At 42.1% G+C, this 22,982-nt stretch overlaps 4 protein-coding genes across 9 annotated transcripts; 1 reads left to right on the forward strand and 3 right to left on the reverse strand.

Moving 5' to 3' along the window:
* Window positions 1-124: 124 nt before the first annotated feature.
* Window positions 125-8,328, reverse strand: AP1M1 (adaptor related protein complex 1 subunit mu 1). Of its 2 annotated transcripts, XM_015886394.3 has the most exons (12): window positions 8,227-8,328; window positions 7,521-7,677; window positions 7,211-7,278; window positions 6,533-6,663; window positions 6,155-6,302; window positions 5,612-5,738; window positions 5,113-5,255; window positions 4,298-4,369; window positions 3,869-4,027; window positions 3,314-3,439; window positions 2,605-2,680; window positions 125-1,990 (listed from the first exon to the last, which is right to left on the reverse strand). In XM_015886394.3, the coding sequence occupies exons 1-12, from the start codon at window positions 8,266-8,268 to the stop codon at window positions 1,968-1,970; spliced, it is 1,272 nt and encodes a 423-aa protein (XP_015741880.1). In that variant the 5' UTR covers window positions 8,269-8,328; the 3' UTR covers window positions 125-1,967. The 2 variants fall into 2 exon arrangements, with proteins under 2 accessions (XP_015741880.1, XP_085374035.1); XM_085517909.1 differs by lacking the exons at window positions 7,521-7,677; window positions 8,227-8,328 and having other exon boundaries at window positions 6,533-6,662; window positions 7,209-7,233.
* Window positions 8,329-8,636: 308 nt separating this feature from the next.
* On the reverse strand, window positions 8,637-9,681 carry FAM32A (family with sequence similarity 32 member A). Its single transcript, XM_015886400.3, has 4 exons — window positions 9,581-9,681; window positions 9,371-9,509; window positions 9,239-9,292; window positions 8,637-9,140 (listed from the first exon to the last, which is right to left on the reverse strand). The coding sequence occupies exons 1-4, from the start codon at window positions 9,655-9,657 to the stop codon at window positions 9,072-9,074; spliced, it is 339 nt and encodes a 112-aa protein (XP_015741886.1). The 5' UTR covers window positions 9,658-9,681; the 3' UTR covers window positions 8,637-9,071.
* A 19-nt stretch (window positions 9,682-9,700) lies between these two features.
* Window positions 9,701-19,071, forward strand: CIB3 (calcium and integrin binding family member 3). Of its 5 annotated transcripts, none has more exons than XM_015886395.3 (9): window positions 9,701-9,853; window positions 10,247-10,377; window positions 10,538-10,652; window positions 10,965-10,999; window positions 12,325-12,436; window positions 12,796-12,943; window positions 13,869-14,064; window positions 14,554-14,704; window positions 17,679-19,071. In XM_015886395.3, exons 2-8 carry the CDS (start codon window positions 10,352-10,354, stop codon window positions 14,573-14,575), a joined length of 654 nt encoding a protein of 217 aa, XP_015741881.1. In that variant the 5' UTR covers window positions 9,701-9,853; window positions 10,247-10,351; the 3' UTR covers window positions 14,576-14,704; window positions 17,679-19,071. The 5 variants fall into 5 exon arrangements, with proteins under 5 accessions (XP_015741881.1, XP_015741884.1, XP_085374040.1 ...); XM_015886398.3 differs by lacking the exon at window positions 10,247-10,377 and adding an exon at window positions 17,023-17,285 and having other exon boundaries at window positions 10,516-10,652; XM_085517914.1 differs by lacking the exon at window positions 10,247-10,377 and adding an exon at window positions 17,023-17,285.
* On the reverse strand, window positions 15,362-22,783 carry RAB8A (RAB8A, member RAS oncogene family). Its single transcript, XM_015886399.3, has 8 exons — window positions 22,641-22,783; window positions 22,134-22,194; window positions 21,893-21,953; window positions 21,499-21,576; window positions 21,025-21,114; window positions 20,265-20,330; window positions 20,018-20,068; window positions 15,362-19,326 (listed from the first exon to the last, which is right to left on the reverse strand). The coding sequence occupies exons 1-8, from the start codon at window positions 22,762-22,764 to the stop codon at window positions 19,234-19,236; spliced, it is 624 nt and encodes a 207-aa protein (XP_015741885.2). The 5' UTR covers window positions 22,765-22,783; the 3' UTR covers window positions 15,362-19,233.
* Window positions 22,784-22,982: the final 199 nt, after the last annotated feature.

Below are 22,982 nucleotides of genomic sequence, written 5' to 3' on the forward strand. Positions count from 1 at the left end.
TAAGAAAAACACTGGTCTGCAAGATACATCCTTCAACAGGAAAACAAATGGAGCTTTTGAGAGTCACATTTTACATGCAAATAATCAGAATAAACATTGTGAAGAATGGAGCCACCAGGAAAAGTGATTTGTCAACCAGTTACAGTTTTAATATAAAATGTTTAATCCAGTCATAAGCTCAATGGTTCAAATGAAAATGAGCAGTGGAACCAAAACTTCGAACAAGATGATTTGTTTCGACATCCAGCTTGTTGGGGTCACAGTCATCCCACCCCAGAAAATACACATCCACGCCGAGCGCAGCCCAGTCAGCTCACTGCCTTGCTGCTGCACAGGGCCTGCAGCCATCAGTCACTTCTGAGGCTGATCTTTCTGTAGCACTACAGCAGCTGCCTTTCAGTGGAACTCAGATGATTTATTCATTTTACTAATCATACACATTGTATACAAAGGTAGATAGACAGTCTACAAGGATTCAGTGGGGACAATATCTTTTCAACCTTGTGAGAGAGTCAAGAACCGTCAAGAAGGTAGTGTGGAGAACCTTGCACACAGTATATGCACCACATCTTTAGCTTTGAATGGCTTAAATTTAGCATCTGCCTCGAGTACTAAATAGAAACCAAACCATTCCAAAACCTGTTCAAAGAAAATACTGATAGCTGTTAACTTCTTTTTCTGAAATCAAAGTATGTACATCCAAATGAACCTCAGCTTCTCAGAAAAATGAAACAGCATGTAAAAAAAAATAATACCTTTACATATAACATCCTCACCTGTTGTCCATTCTGCCAGAGAGTTCTAAGAATAATTGCTTACAAATGGAGGAGACTACGACAGCAACCTCTTCAGGGCAAATAAAGTTAAGCAATTCTAGCAAGTTACAGCAAAAAAAAAGAGATTTGCCCTAAATGAAGAAGGCAGCAAGCCTGAAAAACAGAAATGATATTTCCATCAGCTTCTTTGTAAACAACAATCAACTGTCAAGAATAGGCAGGATTATATTGCTTATCCAGGAAGGGTAATAATAATAAAGAAAATTATAAAGCCTTCCCACCAGATTTTATGGCTGCCAAAATCAGTCTTTTTTTTTTTTTTTTTAAATTAAAGACTTACACTTTATAGTTTTATATTTGTATTACAAATAGAAATAAAGAAAAAGCACATGCTAGTTAATTGGCGTAGGGTTTTCACACCCAAGGAGTATAACAGGGTTGAAACTCTTCAGTGTGCACCTCAGCTCACGTGAACTAGCAATCATCATGCTTCCCCAGAGATGTTCTCACAGACACTTCCCACAATCTTTTGTTCTCAGACACCTTGGCCTCCAACACACCTACTTATTTATACACAAGCCCACAGCTTGTTCTGTCAGATGAATTGGTTTGACACCATGTAAAGAAGAGCAAAGTGTATTTTTGGACTCCTGATAATTTCAGCTCAGATTTTGTAAAATGTCTTAAGTTAACAGAGCTCTGAATGAGTTAAGGCACCCATATGCCCGGAACAACAATAATAAATACCTTGGGCTAAATACAACTCACTGTTAAGCAGTCAGGTAATTGCACAATTGTCTCCCTGTTTTGTCAGGTAAAGTCTTTAAAGATCCTAAAATACAAACACTAAAAACTGTGAATACAATGGACAAGGCATTGACAAGACATTCTCAAGGTTCATTCTGTATTCCTGGCTCCTCAAGGTAACGGCTACTACTAATGTAATTAGCTTTTAGCAGCAAGATCAGCATGTTCTAAGAATGAAATAAATATTCACACAATCAATACTAATGGTTCAAATGCTCAAACACATTATTGAAAATGGTAAATTTCCCATCTTTCTCTTGCCCAATCCAAGTTTGCAGAGACAAGACCCTTGGCAACAACATTCACAGCTCTCAGTACCACAGAAGCTTCTGCAAACAAATCCTAGGCCTGAAGTGTTGTCATCTGTGGTGCCTGCAAGGTGTCTTACTGTGTTCGAAGCTGGTAGTCTGTAAAGGAATAACAAAAATAAAACCAGTTTTAGTACACTGCCTTTCACTAATCTCAGTAACATAGATGAGCAAACTGGGATGAAATGATCAGAAATGATCAGATCTTGATGTAGAATAACCAAGAACACGGGCTTTAAAGCAATTAAGATAATTACAAGCTTCCAAGCCAGGAACAGCAAAAGCAGTCTGAATAGCGAAACGAGTAATAATGAAAAGCAGCAGAATAAATTGGTTTGTTTTTTCTTTTCCTTTAGCAGACCTGGTAGTTCTTAGCAGACAGTATCTTAGCCAGCCCAAAGCCAGCAAAATGATATGTACGAATCAGTTCTCTTTTAATTCATATTCCTCCCCAGATTTAAGTATTTCATAATGAAAGTCACATTCATTGAACAACAATGCTGTTTAAATGAGCATTTCAATAAGATAGTTGAGTAAAAAAAAAAAAAAGACTAGAAAAATCAGCAAGCATTAATGTCATGTACATATTCTGCAGTGTTTAATACTGAAACACAAGAACAGTTTGCTCATATCTTCAATTTGTTGGTGCATGCTGGAGAAATAAAATACATTAAGACAGAGATTATGTTTATAGTTCATTGCTTTCAATTTACCTCCATTCTGGGTAATGTAACGAACCCATGGGAGAGCCTGATAGCCACTCTTCTCAATTATCTTTAAGTATCGAACCTGGGAAGAAAGAAACGTTAAATATGAATCTCCCGTGTCAGCCAAGCATTGTTTAGCAAAAAATAAAATGAAATCAGGGATGACTGGGTGGGCAGTGATGATCTATAAATATAGATCATCGCTGATGATATATGGATATATATGGTATAAATAGATACAGATAGATATATGGAAACATATGGCATACTCTATGGATAATAATAACAGAAATTATCTAGATGTGCAAAACTTTAGATTTAAATAAACTGTCGTCACTTGCATTAACAGTGTGCTTTCCATATGAAATAATGCAGCCAGTCCTATCATTCTCTTTACAAGATTCCCTTAAAGCCGGGAAAAATAAAATAAAACAAACAAACAAACAAAAAAATCAGACTTGCCTCAGTAATAAAGAAACACTTTTGGTATTTCAAAGTGAAAGGCAGGAAGATGTTTGTGAATGAGACAGTGACAGCCAGGAAAAGCAGGACAAAAACAACAGCAAAATGACACCAAACCATGGAACAATTACACAGCAAAAATTACACCAAACCAAGGAACGAGGCAGACAAAGCTACAAAGCTGGGCTGCATCAGCTTGTGTGTCAGGAGCCTAGCACACAGCCTCCTTCTGTATTTGTTTTCAACTACCAACCTGGATTCCTGAAGTGGTGAAATATGGAATCTCAAATTTGACACTAATGGGAGGTTTCCCTTCCTTGTCTTCAGCTTCAACACTTGGAAGTCCAAAGTGAGCCCTCATCAGATATTCTTTTCCACCCTTACAAAAAAAGAACATTTTTTTTTTCTTGAAACAAGAAAAGCTTCCAACAATACAAGTGATTTTCTATGCAAAATATCAAATTGATGAACTGCATTAATCACTTCACATTCTTTTCTAGGGCTTAGAAGGAAGTACCTGTTTTTATTTTAAAATAGTGGTGTTTGGTTTTTGTTTGTTTTGTTGCTTTTAAATACAGATCAACTTAAGACCAGTTTGAGGCATAATTCATCTTCCTCTGGTCTTATCCTCAACGAGAACATTAGAAGTTCGGCTTTATTTCTGACCATTTTCATCACATAGCATGGTAGCTGTACTATCACTATGGAGCATTTGATGCTTTTAGAATTTGCCTTAGGCTGAGTCATAAACCATTAACTTTAAGTAATTATTGTACTATTGGGTGAGAAGACTAAAAATAGCACTTACTGGAAAAGACTTGATGGACCAGACAATTTCACTGTTCTCTGGAACCCATTTGACACTTCCAACAGTGGTTTTAAACTTTGGCGAATCCGCATCATTTGGAACTGGAATGTGAATCTCCACATTGTTGGCAGTCGATCTACGTTTAAACTGACTTTTTGCCTAACGAAAAGTGAGAAAAAAAATTAAAAAAATCACATCTCTAAGCACATACACTACACATGTAAATTCAGAGAGCTGTGAGATAATTTCCCTCTACCACAATCTACTGAGAAACAGCACAATACAGAACATTAACACAAATGAACTTCACTAAAAAGACACAAATCCCAGGGAAATAGTAGGTGTTTGTGTAAGCAGGAATGCACTGCTGGTCAAGTACTGAGAACAAACAAAAGACAAACCAGCCATAATAATTTTAGTACTTCTGACCTTGATCATGTACTCGATGCGGCTGTGGGAATGTTTTTCAATCACAGACTCAATCCAGATCAGTGGCTTTACCTGATGGGAAAGATATTTTACAACTGTAGATTTTACTTTGGCATGTGCACAAAATTGTAATTTCCTCACAAATCTACACTGAATACATTAATTCTGTAAGTAAGCACTGACATACAAGCAAAATGTGGCTAAAAAATGGCAGGCATCGAGGGGGGGAAAAAAAAGAAAGAAGTATTTCTCAGATTAGTTTCTAACATCTTCAGTTGTCAAACACATCTCCACGTATGTGCAGGTCTTTTTGTTTTGTTTTCTGTAACTGTTTTGCTGGTCTCCTGTCACAGCTGACAATTAAACATTTCCTCTTTGCTAAATATTTTCTTTTCTAAAGGAATGTTAACTTATACAGCAGCTGCTACCTTGAGGAGCCAGGAATATGGTATGTTAATATACTCCAAGAAATATTTAGCTAACAAATTAACACTGTCAAGCACAATAAATTGCCACACTAATTTTATTGCATTGTTAGCTTAAAAATGAACTAATTCATGCTTTTAAAATAGTTTCAATAGAAGTTGAAAAGATAAGAGACTTACTGCCAAGTTATTCCTAACCTCATTCTTACTTCCTCCAAAAACAGCAAGCACAAAGCGTTACTACTAATGGTTGACTTCACAACTACTATGCTGCCCATACTTAAAGAAAAAACAAAACACATCACGGGAAAGTCATCAGCAATTCTACCTACAGGCTAGATTATTCTCATAAAAAACTTCTATGGTTCAGACCCAAACATCCAGACTTACGTGGGTATTGAGGCGATAGGACATGAGTTCAAACTCTCCATCAGGTGGGATGAAAGAAATCGTCCTGTCATTTTCAAATCGAGAGAGACGAACACACTGATGGAACTTCACATCTTCCAGTTCTACTGATTTACTTTTGCCACCTATCAGAAAACACACATGCCAAGATTTCAAATCACTGCTCTCATTGCATCTGAAGTCACATCAGAGCATTATATAGCAAAGCAGATGCCTGCTGATATCCTCCACACCTGGGTTTAGCCCAGTATTTTTTCTAAGACTCCAAAAGTCCCAGCAGAAGAGGCAGTGAAGCCCAGATGGTTACCATGTTCACTGTGGTATCCCATCTTCTCTTGGTATTGCCACACAAGACCTAACCTGGTTTTCTACATTGACTAAACAAGTATTTTCATCACAAAATCAATCTTTTCACTTGAACCTCACCAAATCTTGCAGAGAACACCCATCACAATTTCAAAGATATTGCTGAAATACTCACGGCCTGTGTTATCAAAGAGAACTTTGTCATTTAAACCAAGGCGGAGCTCTGGCATTCCTGAGAGAAAGACTCTCATTTTAATGGATCCAACTATTTCACTCCGTAATACATTTCCATTGGCACTAACCTGAAGGGTAATGAAAAGAAAGATAAAGGTTGCCCTAACACAATATGAGATCAAACAGCAATCCCACCCCATCCTCAAGCCCTGGGTCTCCATGGATGCTTTTCTTCCGAGCAACCAATCCAACACAGTACAATCAGACCAAGGACAAAGTGGGAATAGACTGAAAGAGAAAGGAAGGAAGGACACATCGGAAACCAGCTTTGGGACTACTGGGCACAGAGCACAAGTTCCAGTAAAGGATTATTTATTTCTGGCTGTCATTACAGATAGTCAGTTTCAATGACAGACAGCATCCCAGCACACTAATTATGGTTAGGCTGATTTTTTATTATATCCTCATAGGTTTTCAGACAGTAAGTTCTTCTCAAGACTTCTACTAATAATTCTCATTAAAAGTTCAAGTAAAAGGTACCCACCAAAAGGTTAACAGACTCTATAACATCCAGGAACACTTCATTCTTCCTATATTTTATCCCTTCTGATCTCCATGAAACAGCATTTGTAACAGTGGCAGGTGGACGTGGAGCTCCAGTTTCAAGTTTGTGACCTTCCTGAGTGATGTACCTTTATAAGCACAGAATTAGAACAAAAAACACAAATTATACTCTGAAACATCTGAAGTGTCTTTTGTATCAGATACACATCATCAATAAATAAGTTGGATATTATAATACTTTATCAAGTATTAAATATTTTGATAACTAGAGGAGGAACCCAAAACATTTGTTTGCATGCAAAATACAAAGAGTTTCCCAAGGACTTTACAAATATGAGCAATAAAGACTGATACTTACTCTTGTAAAATTTTACTATCAGTGGTTTGTGGGTAACCAAAATCCATAAGCTCATCTAACAACTCATAAATAATAACAAAATTATCTCTAATGCTCTCTTCTTCCAACTCCTTGAAATATTCAGAAAAAACCTGAAACAACAAAAAAAAGAATAAGAGGGAGGGAAAAAAAGAAGGACATGAGCTGAGGAACTACAGCATATTCTGAATGTATTCCTATAACTAAGAAGAGTTTGGAAGAAAAAAAGGAAAAAATAAATAAATCACCAAAACAAAACTCATAATTCCTAAAAACATTCTGTCCAGATTAGCAGCAGGAAACTCACCTCAATTAAAAGGGGGTTAAAGAGCCCAAGAAATAAGTCTGATCATTACAAAAAATATTTATGCTTAACCCAACACAGCACCTATATATGGCACTATTCATACATCAGTGTTTTCCTCTGTGTTCTCGGGTCATGTGCAACTACTCACAGCATTGTGTCACATCCTTTGCCTACTCAGTTATAAAATATCAATTCCATTCTTAGTGGTTAGGAAAACATTTCTATCAAATAATCAAATATAAAGGAAAAATAGTATAGATTCTATTTAAAAAAAAAAAAGTGAAAGCTCTATGCATTTTTATTAGATCACACTGAAAAATAGATGGGAATTAAATCCAAAACTTCCCACTCACCTGAACTACTTTATATAAAAATGAAAACACCAGTGATACACAAGCATTCTTCTTAGAAGTTGCAACAACTAATAAAGGATGTTCAGGAACACGCATTCAAAGTCATGGTGTGATGAAAAGCATTTTACTGAGTGTGCTTTTAAAAGCATTGTAAAAGGGGCAGCCTGATCTGGTGCCTGATTTAGTTTGTGGCAGCCATGGCTGAGGCAGCAGGGTTGGAACTGAAAGATCTTTTTGGTGCCTTCAACCCAAGTCATTCTATGATTCATTCAGCGATTCACACGTAGGCTGCCTGCAGCACAAAGGATACGATAGAGGTTGTTATGTTTAATCCACATGAAACGAACTCCTCCATGCGCTAGAATAGGAGAAAGCGTTCCCTCTTCTTCCTTTTCCATAAGGATTGGCATAAAATGCTCCACTTCTGACATGTCCACATCCCCACGGTAATTTCGACAGATGAGAACCTACGGACAGAACAATTCCTTACACTTTTCCTTTGAGAGATGACGTTACCATGCCAGACCAGCACAGGGGATAGTTAAAATACCTCTTAACTGAAAAACCCACATATCAAGCTTTAATCAATGGTCTATACATACTACAAACGCAAACCAAAGTGCCATTATATGTTGCAATTTGAATGCAAATCCCTAAGCTATGCAGTCGTATCTCCAAGTGTTATTCCTCACACAGCTACGCACACCCTAATAATAATAACTTCTAAGATGGAAAAACACACCGCTCTCCTGGGACAAGCCTCCTCCCATTAGGGCTGATATTACTGACCGCAGTTGTGATGCTCGGGGCTGTGCAGGCAGGGCCGCTCCCCGACTCGGACAAGGCGGGTCCGCCCCACAGCTCGGGGCAAACAGCGAGCGGGAAGGGGAAGCGGCGGCCGCGGGGCAGCGAGGCCGAGAGAGCCCCACGGTGCCGGGCCCCGCCGAGCCCACGACGGGCCCGACGCTCTCGGCAGCTCGGGGTGAAGGGCGCCCACAGCCGCAGCGCGGCCTCACCTTTCCCTTCAGGTCCAGCACGTACACGGCGCTGGCCGACATCGCGCCGCCCGGGGCCGCCGCGCCCGATCACAGTCACAGCGACTTCCGCTTCCGCCCGCCACTTCCGGTAGGAAGCGGCTGCACGAGGTCCGGCCGCGCGGAGGGATACGCGCAGTGATCCGCCGGCAGCGGAACAGCACTTAAGGCACCGATTGCTGACGTTAAGTAGTGCGCGGCCGGCTGAAGTCCGCAGTTAGGAAGGCTGAGGAGCCCCGGGACGGGTCAGCGGTACCAGAGGGAAAACGCTTGGGTTGAATTAGTGTGTGAGGGTCTGGGATGTGATTCACATCACCTGTGAGAGCTGTAAATGCAGCCATACAGACTGCATGCAGCACACCACCCTCACTGCAGGGAAAGGAGCACCGAAATAATGGATAAAAGGAGCTTTTTAATAAGTTACAGTAAAGACATAAGGATTGTAGAATACAGCAGACACCACTGCCCCAACTCAGAGATTTTAGATTGGAATTACACAGTTCTGCCATTGATAAGAGCAGCTGATACAATGTAATGCTGCCACAGACTGCTGCTTCTAAGAGCTGCTGGCATAGGACAAATAAAGGAACATTCTCCTGTTGTCTCACAGCAATTGGGTTCAGCTTTGAGCACTGAAAAACACCCCATAAGTCAACAGCCAAAGAAGAGGTTTTGTTGAGTATTTTGAAACTGAAATACGGCAGTACAAGGTGATAAATGTTCCGAAGACATATGAAATATTCAGTATCATGAATACGGAGGTTTCCACGGCAGCCCTGTTTGGTGTGAGCACAACTCCTGATCCGAGGCCCCGAAACGCCGCCCGTTCACTTGGTCCAGCTGACTTTGGGGATGTCGTAGTGCTCCGTCAGAGTGTCCAGGTGCCTGTTGAAATCCTGCGGGACAGCAAAGGAACAGAGCGCTCAGAATTGGAGCATTCACCATAGCGCAGCCCTCCCCACAGCGCTGCCCAGCTGATGGTACTTCCACTCACCTCAACTCTCTGCTTGTGTGTTTTCGAGGCCTTCTTCAGGATCCTCTCCATTTGCTGGAAGGAGACACAAGATCACAGTTATTGCCGTGGGGTTCCGACCCGCCCCACGTCCCGGGGGCAGTGCGGCCCTACCCGCTTCTCCTGCATCTTCTCGTAGGCCACTTGCGCCGGGGTCCGCTTATCCAGGCCGCGCTTCTTCTCCTCTTCCTGCTTCTTGCTGCTCACGATCTGCTCCAGTATCTTGGCCTTGTCCTTCGCTTTCTTCTTCTTCCTGCGGACAGACGCCGCTCAGCTCCCAGCCCCCGGCCCGGCTCCCGGTTCCCCCCTCTCCCCGCCGCTCACCGTTTGCCGGCCCCCAGCCCCGCTCCGCCGCCCTTCAGCCTCAGCGGCCCGCGCTGCACCGCCTCGTAGTCCGCCATCGCTCGGCCGCCCAGCGCCACAGCGACCCCTGGCGGCAGCGCCGTTCCCGCCACGGGGCGCTGAGGTAAAAACCGTTACAACCCGAGCGGCCCCGAAGTGCCCGGCCACAACCCGAACCTCGAGCCCACCCCGCAGTGTTCCACTCCGAACCGACCGAATCTGAATCGCTGCCGCTTGTTTTAAGGCACCTTAAGGGTGAGTGAAGCTGTGCGGCTCCTGTGGTGCTGCTGTTAGTTCCACACCCTACCCTTGTGTTTCACGTTTAACTCACGGTTCTGTTTTCATGTATAAACAATGCAATCGCTTGTATTTTCAGTGTAAAAGCCACATATGGACCTGTATATATGCATGCTTGTCACACTAATGGACATTAACTAGAGATAATGTGTGTTAATGGAGAGATAGAGGGGCTAAGAGGACTTTACAGGTATTGCCCCAAGAAAAGCCAACACTGACATTAGTGAGCAATGCAGTGTGTGTTGTAGCGAAAAATGAGACAAAAAAGATCAGTGGTGACCACCACTGTGACCAGCTCCGAGCATTCAGCGCCAATTCTTAACGAGGAAAGGCATTACCAACACTATTCAGGTAATTTGCCATATGAAGGAATGAAGATGTGCTGTCTGTGAGCCCTGCCTGCTGCTGCAAAGGCACAGACCAGGAGCTATTAGTCGTGTGGCTCAGTGCTGTAACATGAGGCTCTGTGTGCACAGAGACAGGTGAGTGATGCTGGATAGGAGCCGTGAGTAGCCAGACTAGAGATTTGATGAAGTGCTCCTATTATGGCTCTTTGTAGCCCATAGAATAGGGAAGCTGGTTACTTGATCCTCTGCTTTACCTGAACCTCATTGTTGCAGCTTTTAATATCTGAATATCCAGGCCTCCTATAAAGGTGACTTTGAGGAAAGAACGATGGGAGAAGAATCAGCGTTCAGAGCCAGAAATGGGCAACAAGCAAACCATCTTCACTCCAGAGCAACTGGATGCATATCAGGTACAAAACAAACTAAATGAGTTGTTAGACAGAACACTGAATAATGGTGTTGCTGTTGTGTTTTTATTTTTATTTTTTTAAGCAATCTTTTTAAAACTTACTAAGTAGGAGCATTGAATTACAGTGAAGATTTTAGTAAGACACTTGAGTTTGGTTCTTACATCAAGAAAAGTGATAAAGTATTCCTAATTATATACAAAATGAAAGGGTGTTAGTGCTCAGCCACAGCATCATTCTATTTGAGTCACTAGTGGAAGAGTCAGGGCCAATGAGTGCTAAAAGCTGCCTTTACAATTATGTCTTATTTCATAGGACTGCACATTCTTCACGAGGAAAGAAATTCTGAGGTGAGTCTTGTGTGTATGTTCTGTGTGCAAAATACAGAGACTGCTACAAAACAGATTGTATGAAAGATGAAGAACACTTAAAGTAACTGTAAAATGCATTTATACAAAATGAAAGTCATACATTGGACAATCTGAGCTTCTTTCTTTCTTTCTTTCTTTCTTTCTTTCTTTCTTTCTTTCTTTCTTTCTTTCTTTCTTTCTTTCTTTCTTTCTTTCTTTCTTTCTTTCTTTCTTTCTTTCTTTCTTTCTTTCTTTCTTTCTTTCTTTTTCTTCTTTTAATGTACAAAAACTATCTATACAATCTATCATAAAGTAAGCCGGGTTTTAAATATTCAGTGAAGGTAACAGTCTCTACACCATAAATGTAACAGGGCATATTTTTGTGTGTACTTTGCTGCTGACATCCATGTTCCCTTCACTTTGTTTTAGGACAAGTGCTTCAAAATGTACTGTTGTACCTCGGGACATGTTGCCTGTTTTAAGAAATCATTAATGATTGTATCCAATTTGATTCACATTTCCTTCATGTAAATAATTAGCAGTGATTACCCTGAGCTGCATTCTTCTCAAAGCCTTCATGAACTTCGTCAAATACTCCATTTAACCCCTGGCCAAAGGATCTGCCAAAGGCAGGTTTGGTATTCTGGTCCTATGGGACTAAGACTTTTCACTCTCTCAAATTCAGGCATTGCTTGCTAATAGCTCTGAAGGATGGAGCATGAATGACAGTTTTGTACTGAATATCCCCATTTAGAGCTTTGATGCCTATGTATGAATTAAATATTAGATAAAAAATGAAAGATTCCGTAATAACTGAAATTTAAATCTGCCTCTCCTTGTAGTAAGTAGAGGCCAGAGCCATAAGTGTGTCATGAATAAGACATTTATTATTGATAAGAAACCCTTTTAAAATTCTATGCTATTGTTTTGTTGATGACAGCTATGAATGGGATCCTCACACACACAAAGGGATGAAGAAAATTGCAAGCTGACAAAGTACTAATACATCCAGATGACTGTGCATACATTCTGTCTCCTGAATCTGGCTGTGATGGAAAAAAAAAGAGATACTTGTGGTGAATAAAAGCCTGTTAAGTTGTTCTGAAAGCACGAGGGCTTTGTATTTATCACCAGTTACACTGTGTTGCTTTTTTAATGTTGCCTCTTCCACTAATGTCTACTACAGAGTATGATAAATGTGACTTAGGGACTGATACCATCCTTCTGGTAAAGGATGCAGAGTATGAAGAACAGATAAGGCAAACACATTGTTCTCAAAGGTCTCAATAACTTGCTCCCTGAATGAGCCTTCCTTTCTCTTTCAGACTATTCTACAGATACCGAGATCTGGCCCCGCAGCTCGTCCCACTCGACTACACCAATAAACCAAACGTGACACTTCCCTATGAGCTCATTGGCAGCATGCCAGAGCTGAAGGTACAGAGCAAGGAGCACAGCTGGAATCAAGTGACACGAGCAGTTTAATCTACCATTTTTAATAATTCATCCAGTACTAATTACTAAGGGGATGAAATACAAATAAATTTTGCTTACTAAAGTCAAACCTTTCTGGAAACTTCTAATGATTTCCTGAAAACACCCTGAAATTGCGCAGAGGTTAAAGAAGGCAGCAGCTGCGCTGAAGAGATTAGACAAAAACATAATAGCAGAAAAAGGGGTATTTGGCTGACAAAAAGGGGATACAACAAAAATTACTGTGCACCAGTTTTCTTATCTGCGCTGAAATAAATGCTCATAAAGATGACCTTCCCTCAGTGCTGTATTCTGTTTCCCAGGACAATCCATTCCGCCAGCGGATAGCAGAGGTTTTCTCAGAGAGTGGAGATGGCAATATGACTTTAGATGACTTTTTGGACATGTTTTCTGTGCTGAGTGAGATGGCTCCCAGAGACTTAAAAGCTTATTATGCTTTTAAAATTTATGGTGAGTGACGCAGGCAGAAAACAACCCTCAAAAACAAGAACAAAAAAAGTAAATGCTGAGGAAAAGCTGTAGCTGCGTATAGGAATGCAAAATAATCCATTTTGTGACTGTAATGGTTTCTAGTTAGGTATGTTTTAATGCAGCATTTCTCTCTCTGTTGAATGCCCACTCTTCTAGAAACTTCTGGTCCCTATTATCCTGTTGTCTCTTATTTATTTGGGATTAGGATTTACTAAAAACCTGAAAGTATCTGCAGCTTTCAAGAACTGATAAAACATTTAAGAAACAGTTCTGCCTGAGAAGCTGCTTTGGGATTTGGCTGCCCACAAGGCAGTGGGGCTGGGCTGGGTTTGGCTGTGTGGGAGTTCACTCCTCCAACAGTTTGCTCCAAGGGCAAGTTTCTTTCTTTTTTCACAGTGCAATTTTTTGATACTTTCCTCAGGATCAGCCGAAGCCAGACAGTGTAACAGACAAAAATACCCCACAACCAACGGAAACAAAGCAAAACCCCACAAAGCAACTTTTTCTTTTTAATTAAATAGTAGATGAATCAGCAAAGTCTTTAAGTGAACCCCCACCAAAGCCGATGGCCTCTTATCTTCTCTTAACCCTTCTTATCTTCCCTCGTACCTTTAGCTCAGTAGTGCTCATTTGCTAAAACGATTTAATTATGGCTTGGCTATGATTAACCACTGCGCTATTTACCATTGTTACCTTTGGTAGGACAGGGAGACACGAGGTGAAGGTTTTTATTTTGTTGTTATATTTTTTGTACAAATACACAGAACTTCCTTCCTCTTTTCAACATTCTAAAGCAAATACGTTACTAGCCTGGAAACCAAACCCTTCCTATTAGGTGTTGGCAGCCAGCCATGTAAAGCACTGTTTTTTTCTCACTTTGAATTCTTTCTGTTTCTTCTGTCAGATTTTAACAATGATGATTACATATGCAAATCAGACTTGGAGAAAACTGTTAACAAATTAACCCGTAATGAACTCACCCCAGAAGAAGTGAACCTTGCATGTGATAAGGTGATTTATGAAGCTGATCTGGACAACGATGGAAAGCTTTCATTGGAGGACTTTCAGCATATGATAATTCGTGCTCCAGATTTCCTCAGGTAATATTTGCTTTCAGTTTATAACACCCAGTTGCTCTATCACAACACACACTTTGGCTGCTCAGTGGTTACAGATCTCCACTCTTCCCCAGCAGTTTTGGTAGAGTTGCCCATCGCAAAGACAGGGAAAACACATGCATGTGAAAGCATGGAGGCTTGTATTTCATTACTGCTTTTTGAACCTCCTGTGTCCTTTTTACACCACTAGAACTCCTGGCAACTGAAACAGTTAATACTAGCACTCAGGGTCTGTTGATAAATATCTGAGATCAGCTCATTCAGTGAATAACATAGTCCAAGCATGCTTTCTGATGCATGTCTTACATAAAACAGCATTCCACATCTTGTATTTATTTAATGTAACAATTTTTTGCAGGTGATTTGAAAAATAGTTTCCAACTTAAACTACAGTTTTAGGTTTAATTATAATGAATCACTTTGAATGGAGTAAATTGATACATGAGTGACCTTTGCTTCCTTTTTTAACAGCACATTTCACATTCGAATCTGAACCTAGCAAAACAAAGATGAAAGCGCTTCTTCTTGAACAGTTTCTGGAAATGGAACCAGAGAACTCTTATTTACCTCTTTAAAAGGAACAGTTCATCCTTATTGAATTTTCCCTGTGATTTCACAAAAGGTGTGTTTCAATAAAATTGTCTATTCCCACCCCCTTCCCTCACTGGGGCAGTGGTATGGGGGAAAATACACGATTTTTTAAGTTCAGGTACCACCAGGTGGGGGTTGTATGAAATTACAGCTGCTTAAACAAAGACCCTATGAAAATAGCCCATATCCATTAAAAAGCCCACACTGTTATAGACTCACACTGCATGTAGAATTTCTGTACTGTTCCTACTGAACTACTCTTTTCCTCTGAGACAAAGCTAGCTCTAGGTTTAGGAAAACATGCTGCTGCCTATAGAACTTGGTTTTTCTTGGAAAACACACACTGAGAACGTGCTCAGCTGAAGTTCTGAGGTCCAGAGAATGACATCTACTTCAAAATTAGGTTCAAAAACATGATGTTAATCTAAATTGTGTAACCAACTCCTCCAGTGTCTTTTAACAGCCTTAACAAATGATTCAGTCAATCCTAATGTGCCACAGAAGCCCGATACAGGTTTTAAGATGGATAAAGGGAAGATTTATTCAGAATTTACAGTGACAAGTCAGTTTAAACAATAAAAGCAGATCCTATCCCATGTTCTTGGCACTCTTCCCTGTGTTTGGCAATACACTGTTTTCTACAAAAGGATCTGTATATATTAATGATGAACAGGACTGACAAACTCAATTTTTAAAGTTCTCTTTATAAGAAGTTTATTTATGCAGTGCTCAGGGTCCTGTACAGAGTAAAAACATACATACTGTAATAAACAACAGTTCTGTCTTTTATACAAACATCAAAATCAATGAGAAGTGTTTAAGAAAGCAGTGGTAATGTGGGAAAGGTGGCAGCCAAAAGTGGTCCTTCTAAACACAGTTTACAGTTGCTTATTAAAATATTGGGATATGGAAAGATCCCCTCAGAACGAAATCATGAGTCCCAACTCACGCTCAGCTTAGAGCACGATTCCTGCAGAGGCTGGAGAGCAGCCTGCTGCACTTTGATCAGCTACAGAAGACAAAAACTCCAAGCATCAGTGAAAGAAGTGGGTCAAAGAATAAGGCAGCCTGAAATAATCAAGCTGCACGTTACCATTACTGTTCAATTGAACAGATCTTTATTTCATCTATAAACGAAGACACAAGTTAGTCATCATTCTTTCCCAACCCCCATGACTTTCTAGCAGAATTGGAGACCATTCTTTCAGCAGTCATTTGTCCACTTCCTCTCCAGCATAACCTCCATCCATTTCTTATCCAAGAAAACAAGAAATCCCAGCAGCTTTTGAGCGTGAGCATCAGCCAAACCACCACAACAGTAAAACCCTTTACAGTTGTCAGTAAGATGATTACTATCCCACACGAAAGGAGACCAAATAATTTCCAGCAGCAGTAATGAGACTTACAATAATCCATAGGATTTATAAATCTGAGGCTGAAAGTCAGATGGTAGCATGAGGCTCTGATGTTGTGGAACGTGAGAGGTGCCCATCAGCACAGGAACTGGACAATGTCAGCACTGAAACAGCACTTCCACCACACACTGACAAATCAGCTGACAGCTCAGCACCCGAAAGGGTGAAACCTACCCAGCATACTGCAACCAGCCTCAAAAATAAGGTCAACCACAGAATTCTATGATCCTCATTAAAGGAATTTGAGAACATGCTCAAAAATGGGTTTGTTTCTCTACAAACCAAGTGTTAAACGATTACCTGGCATTTTAGTGGTATTTAGACATAGAAAATGTGTGGCAAGCACATTCTCAGCTTTTCAGATCCACTTAAATTCCTGTTTTATAACTTCTGTATCCAACTTCAGATTTGTTCTGCCTTAGTTAAGGAAAGCTTACATATAAATGCACTCCTATATTCAGTGACACAATAATTAAATTATGCGATGGAAGCATCAACTACATGCTGTATTTATTCCATATTTGTTGTCAGTACTTGGCAGCACGTAGCCACACAGACATGCAACTGCGGTGTCTTTAAGCTTTCCCTGTCCTATATTTGCATTTTAGCTTTCCTACTGTTTACACTGATTCAATTTCTGCAAAGAGTCTGCATACTATAGGAGTACGGAGATGACTGCAGGTCACAGTAACTGCACAAACCTTCCTGAGATTGGGCAATATCACAGCTGTTCACTGAGCAAAACCAATCAGCTCAGAAAAGGAAATCATGCTGAAAGTTATATTATATTGATATGGGCAACAACCCAAAAACAAACACGTTCACAGACAAGGAGTTAGCTTTTAATGCAAAAGAGTAACATCAGATTTAGCAGATGGAGGCTTAAAGATGATTTGGTTTGTAAGTCAATATGGTATTTCTTTCCTATCTCAAGACAAACAATTTAGATGCTGTCGATGGGCATGAGCCACTGTCACGGCGGACAGCCCTGTGACACCAGGGCAGACTAACCAATGATTTTCCCAGTCACTTCCTGAAGTAACTCTGGCTGCAACATCTGGCTACATTAAAGGAGGTGATTGGATGTGACACAATCCACATGTACCACTAAGCCAAAAGCAAAAGATGAAGCAGATCTGATTTGTGCAGGAGAACAGCATTAGACCATTCCTTAAGCACCTCCCCAACTCCACACCGGTAAGTCCTCAGAGCAGTCTTTTTTTCCTTTGCTAAAAAAGCCCCATTCTTATCTCAAGCTAGCAGCATTGCTTGTCTGGTCTACAGCTCTGTAGGAACTATCCTTTGGAGCACGAGAAGGTTCTTCAGTGCCTCTGAAGTGATTTTATCCTACCAATATGTCTGTGTGTCATTTCCTATGGTGCACTGTCACCAAGTCCTCACGCTAAAAAGCCACAAGCAAACAAAGCAAACAATACAAGGTTCTGCTTAGAGGAAGGTTTCACAGATAGATTTAATAACGAACAGAGCTCATTTTAATCTGCTAGCTATTAAAAAGAAAAAAGTTGATGGCATTTTGAATGCATTTTTAAGCCAGTAACTTACACAGCACAATTTCCTTTGTTCTTTTAGAAAAGCAGGCAGTATTCCTGTTGAGCTCAGTTGTACGCTGCAGGTAAGTTTAAAAATCTCTCTGATTTATAACTGACTCCAGTAACACTTTGGAGTGCTCCTCTGAGGCCAAGACAGATTACCAGAAAATTGAAGAAAACAAAACTGGTAAGTAAATTCATTATCTTTAAAGTGAGCTTTAATTTTATCCTTAAGTGCAGTTTTCAATGTAAACAAAGCAGCACGTTAACAATTCCAGTGAGTTGCAGGACACAGCTGATATGTTCATTTGGGTTATATATACCAGAACTCCAATTACTGACAGCAGACTTCTAAGTAGATTGCTCTTACTGGCTCCTTTTATTAATCTAATTAGTCAGGCTTACAGCCTCTCAAATGAGAGCAATTAGTTACCTAGGTGCTTTACTAGGCCGTTACATTTTATACAATGGAATGTAATAGACTGTGTTTATAAGAATAAATATTTCCACTGAGGACTAAACATCATTTGCATTGATGCATGCTATTAACAGGTTTGCTGCTGCTTGAAATCTGAAATGATCAATGCATGGCAGCAAGGCAAATCTCAGCTTTAAAATGTTGTTTTCAGAAAGTGTTCGTATGTGCAACGTTTATTTGCATATGTGAGCAAGTGTGCATAAGGACACACAACTGGAAGCAGTGCAATACATCTCCTTGTCACAATTTATAACTTGCTACTACATCAGGACAGATCGGGAGCCATTTTCAACCAGAGAAGGAAAAGCTGTTCCCTGGGATGTGCAGTGTTGGACTCGTATCCCTGTGAGCTGCATTAAAACAGAGTGCAGAACATCTGCAGCTCTCCTGCCAGATGTGTGGACCATTTAATTAAGTCTGGTCAGCTGGAACAGAGAATGGAATTCCTGGCAGTGAGGAACCATCACACCTACAGCACACCTGGCTTCTCCTAAAAAAATAGAGATTCCTTGGGATGTTTTTTAAGCTCCTGTTGTACTCATGGATTGTCTACAACACAGCTGAGTAAGAAGAGCAGATCAGAGAATTGTTTCTGTAGTAGCAAAGAGGTGATCTGTAAAAAGCTTCCTTTTACCTTCTGAGAAGGCGCAGCCTGTACTGCCTACATAAGTGCATTTATTGGTTGTTTTGATGCAACTGCTTCATATGCATCCCAACACAGATACGTGCATGTATCAAGTACATGTACCTGTACTTTATTAATATTGGCATTTCAGTTTCTGATTTTAACTTAATCTTTCTAATTTGGATACGTTACAGATACAAACAGTAAGATTGAAGCCTGCCAGCAGAGCTGCTCCTACAGGTCATGTTCAATCTGTACTCCCTCTGCTACACAAAACGTCTGCCCGCCCAGTGGCAATCTGACAAAAATAAACTTGTTTCATCTCCAAAATTGAAGAGTCAGACAATTACTAAAATAAACAATTTCTTATTCAGATGGTCACAGAGTGACAAGGTATGCTGGAAACGCTCGAGTCCACAGACAGAGAAGTCTCACTCAGAACAGGCACAGTCCAGTTGGGCTGAGCAGGCGCTCAGATTAAGGCTGTGTCCCTCACAGAAGAACACATCGGAAAAAGCTGCTTTTCTTTTGCTGGTCTGGTGTGATTTTGACTCCCTGGTTGCTGCCCTGCGGGCTATTGCCTTCCTGAAGATGCAAAGAATTTCAGTTACTTATTTATACTTTACAGCTTCTACTGCCTATACTTCATCTATACATTCTGTCGAATCAAATCTGTAATCATACAAAAAGCATTACTAAAAATTGGCAGGAGCTTTCACTCATTTCTTTAAGACTTCAATTGCATCAGCCTCTGTGAAAAGTCAGAGAGCAGCACATCCTACTTCTGCCTTTGACCAACAAGTACAGAGCCGGCTCTCCTTTCCATCAAACCAAAGACAGCAAAGGCCAGAAAAACTGCAGGATATGTTTGGTTTGTGCTGCATACTTCAGGGTACCAGTAAAGTAGAAACGATCTGATTTTCTTCATGAAATGAAGCCAACAGAGTATGAAGCAGACGCTCAAAACTTATATAGTTCACTTCTCCAGACTGCAGGAGCAAGAAATACCGCAAAGCAGCTCCCCTCTACCACTCACATGACTTTCTAAACAACACACAGGAAAACTGTTCAGAGAACAACAACTGCAGCTGAATCCTGAAACACAGACCCAATGGTTTCCATGCTGTGAGAAGAACACAGCTCTGAACCTAAAAACAAATCTCTGTGACCTTCAGTGCATTCCAGGCAGAGACCACAGGAGACCATTTGCTGCGATGCAGCTCTTGGTGTTAATCCTCCATTTAAACAAAGCTTAGCCTAAGTAGAAGTCACTTACCAACTTCTTGTCCATTTTTGCTTTGATGTCTCTGGCAAGAGTGAAAAATGCCTGTAATAAGAAATACAGTTAATAAAACACAATCTTAACAGCTTTGCTTAACAATAATCTGCCCTTCTGACTGTAACAGCCCATATGAAGTATCAGCAGTTGAGTTCTGCACTCAGTCAGGATGGGCAACTGTTCTTACAGCTTATCTTCACGCGTTATAAGACAATAAATACAAGAGAAAGGTCGCAGTACTTACATTCTCTATGTTTATATTTGCTTTTGCACTGGTCTCCATGAATTTAATTCCAAAACTCGCTGCAAGCTGAACAAAAGCAGGTTCTGTGTTAGTCGGGTGGCTGCAGGAACAGCCATAAACATAATAGACAGCGCAGGATCTCCTCCACAAACCAGGAACTGAGCTGCATTGCTATCAGCATCTGTTCTTACTGGACTTTGTTCTTCTTTTTTATAGAACAAAACACACATTTTTGTCTGCTCCTTTGTCTTTAAATACATACATCTATTTCTAACAGATACCTTGTCAGTTCTGTAACGTCTGTGGTACATAAAAGTACATTCTCTACTTTAACTGACATCCAATGCCAGAAACAACAACCCTGCCTACCTGTGTATGACAAAAACAGCCATTCCTAAATGATTTTCTTTCTTTGGCTGAGAACTCAGTTACTCCGCATCTAACATCTCAACCAGGTAACCCAGCTGCATTCTGAACAGACTCATCTTTTTGTTGGACTGCAGCTACAGCTTGGGAAGCGTTCAGTAGCTGCACTCAGAAGTTCCACTGAGGAGGCACACACAATGATGAGCGCTGCTGTTACACTGCAGCACAGACTGCTTCTGCTCAGGCAGCAACTGCACTTTGCATCAGTGCTGGCAGGAAGGAGCTCAGCAGGCTCTGCAGACACTGATCACCCCAGGGAGCACTGACTTCTACGTACTGCCTTCACCTTCAGCATCTGGGCACAGCAGGACGGGGCGCAGCCCGTGACACTTACCTTCTCCCCCTGCTCTCTAGAAACTTGTCTTTTGTCATTTGCATCACATTTGTTCCCAAGGATCATTTTTTCAACATCTGGAGAGGCATGCTGAGATAGGAACAGAGGAAAGAAAGGACTGTGTTTATGTCTTACAAATACTGCCAAATGACGAGGTTTCCATCATGAACTTCAAATGGATACATGGGTGCCGAGCACTCTGTAGGTTTCTGAGCTCCTGCACAGCACCTGATCCCAGCACTGCACTGCAGGCACTGACTGCTCTGTGAGTGCCCTGCGAACCATCAGCTCTGTGCCAGGAAAACCAAATCAAAAGCACACACTGCAAATTCTTTACCCACAGCATTCCCCGATTTTCATTTAATCTATTTTCTACCCACTCTAAATTTGAAAGAAGCGTTTCTGAAGCATTTAATTTCCAACTGCTTTTGGAGGGAGAAACAGCACCTTGAATGTCAAGTAAAGAGAAGTTACCTCTTCAATATTCCTGACCCAGTTCCGAATATTTTCAAAAGACTTTTCATTGGTGATGTCATAGACCAACATAATGCCCTGAGGAGGAAGGAGAGATACTTGTTTTGGCTATGATCATATATGCAACAGTTAAACCTGTCTGTAACAGAAAGGAGTGCCTTAAGGACTGATAAAGAAGAGCTGTTTCAGCACAACCCGGAACGTCAGCGCGTGTTGCCAGATGCAATGATGGGGTGTGAGCTCAGTGAGTCACTGCAGCCGTCTGCCCCGGGCCCTCCCAGCACCCAGCACAGCGCCGGCGCTCAGCCAAGTCCAGGCAGCTGTGCCTGTAGCACTGCAGGTTGCTCTGATACTGCTCTGCTGGGAGCCGAACCGCCCTGCGCCGCGCTCCTACCATGGCTCCCCTGTAGTACGCCGTCGTGATGGTGCGGAATCGCTCCTGCCCAGCAGTGTCCCTGCAACAGATGGAACGAGGGGTCACACACCTCCCACCTTAATGCTGTCAGACATTCATGTCACACGTTGGTCTTCACGTGCACTAAAACTGCTTTAGTTTAATGATACCGCTGAAGAGCACAACTGCACACAAAGTAACAGCACTGCGCTGCAGCACCGACTGCATCAACGAGCCTCACCATATCTGCAGCTTGATCCTCTTGCCATCGAGTTCTATAGTCCTGATCTTAAAGTCAATGCCTGCAACGACAAACAACTCATTACATTTAACTTCTACAGAGGACAAACCAACGCTTTTCCCTGCGCTTCCCCCCGACCAGACTGTGCCGCACAGCGTCCCCACGGCCGGGACGGAACCGCGGCTCAGCGCCCGCAGCGCCCCGCGGGATCGGACCCGAACCGAGCGCAGCGACAAGGCCCGCAACGCACCGACCGACAGCACCGCCACACAGACAGCACCGCACCGACCGACAGCACCGCCACACAGACAGCACCGCCACACAGACAGCACCGCCACACAGACAGCACCGCCACACAGACAGCACCGCCACACAGACAGCACCACACTGCACTGCACTACGGCACCGCACGGCCCGACGGCACCACGGCGCGGCACGGCACGGCACAGCCCCGTCCCGTCCCACAGCGCCCCCCGCGCTGTGTGCAGCCCCGCCCGCCCCGCGCACCGATGGTGGAGATGAAGGTGGCGTTGAACGCATCCTCGGAGAAGCGGAACAGCGCGCACGTCTTCCCCACGCCCGAGTCGCCGATGAGCAGCAGCTTGAACAGGTAGTCGTACGTCTTCGCCATGTTCCCGGGCGCCGCCCCTGCGGCACCGCCCGCCCCCCGCGCCGCCTCACAGGCCGCGCCCGCCGCCCATCACGGTGCGCAGCGCGCCGATTGGCCGAGCGGAGCGCTACGTCACCGCCGACCCGGTGGGCGGGGCCTCGAGCCGCCGCGCCATTGGACTCCGCTCGCGACGTAAGCGGCACCGCGATTGGCCGCGCGCTCCCGGCGCAACGTCACTT

This window comes from Coturnix japonica, chromosome 16 (genome assembly GCF_054131305.1).
Source record: "Coturnix japonica strain WE chromosome 16, WE-NBRP24, whole genome shotgun sequence".
Classification (NCBI taxonomy): Eukaryota; Metazoa; Chordata; class Aves; order Galliformes; family Phasianidae; genus Coturnix; species Coturnix japonica.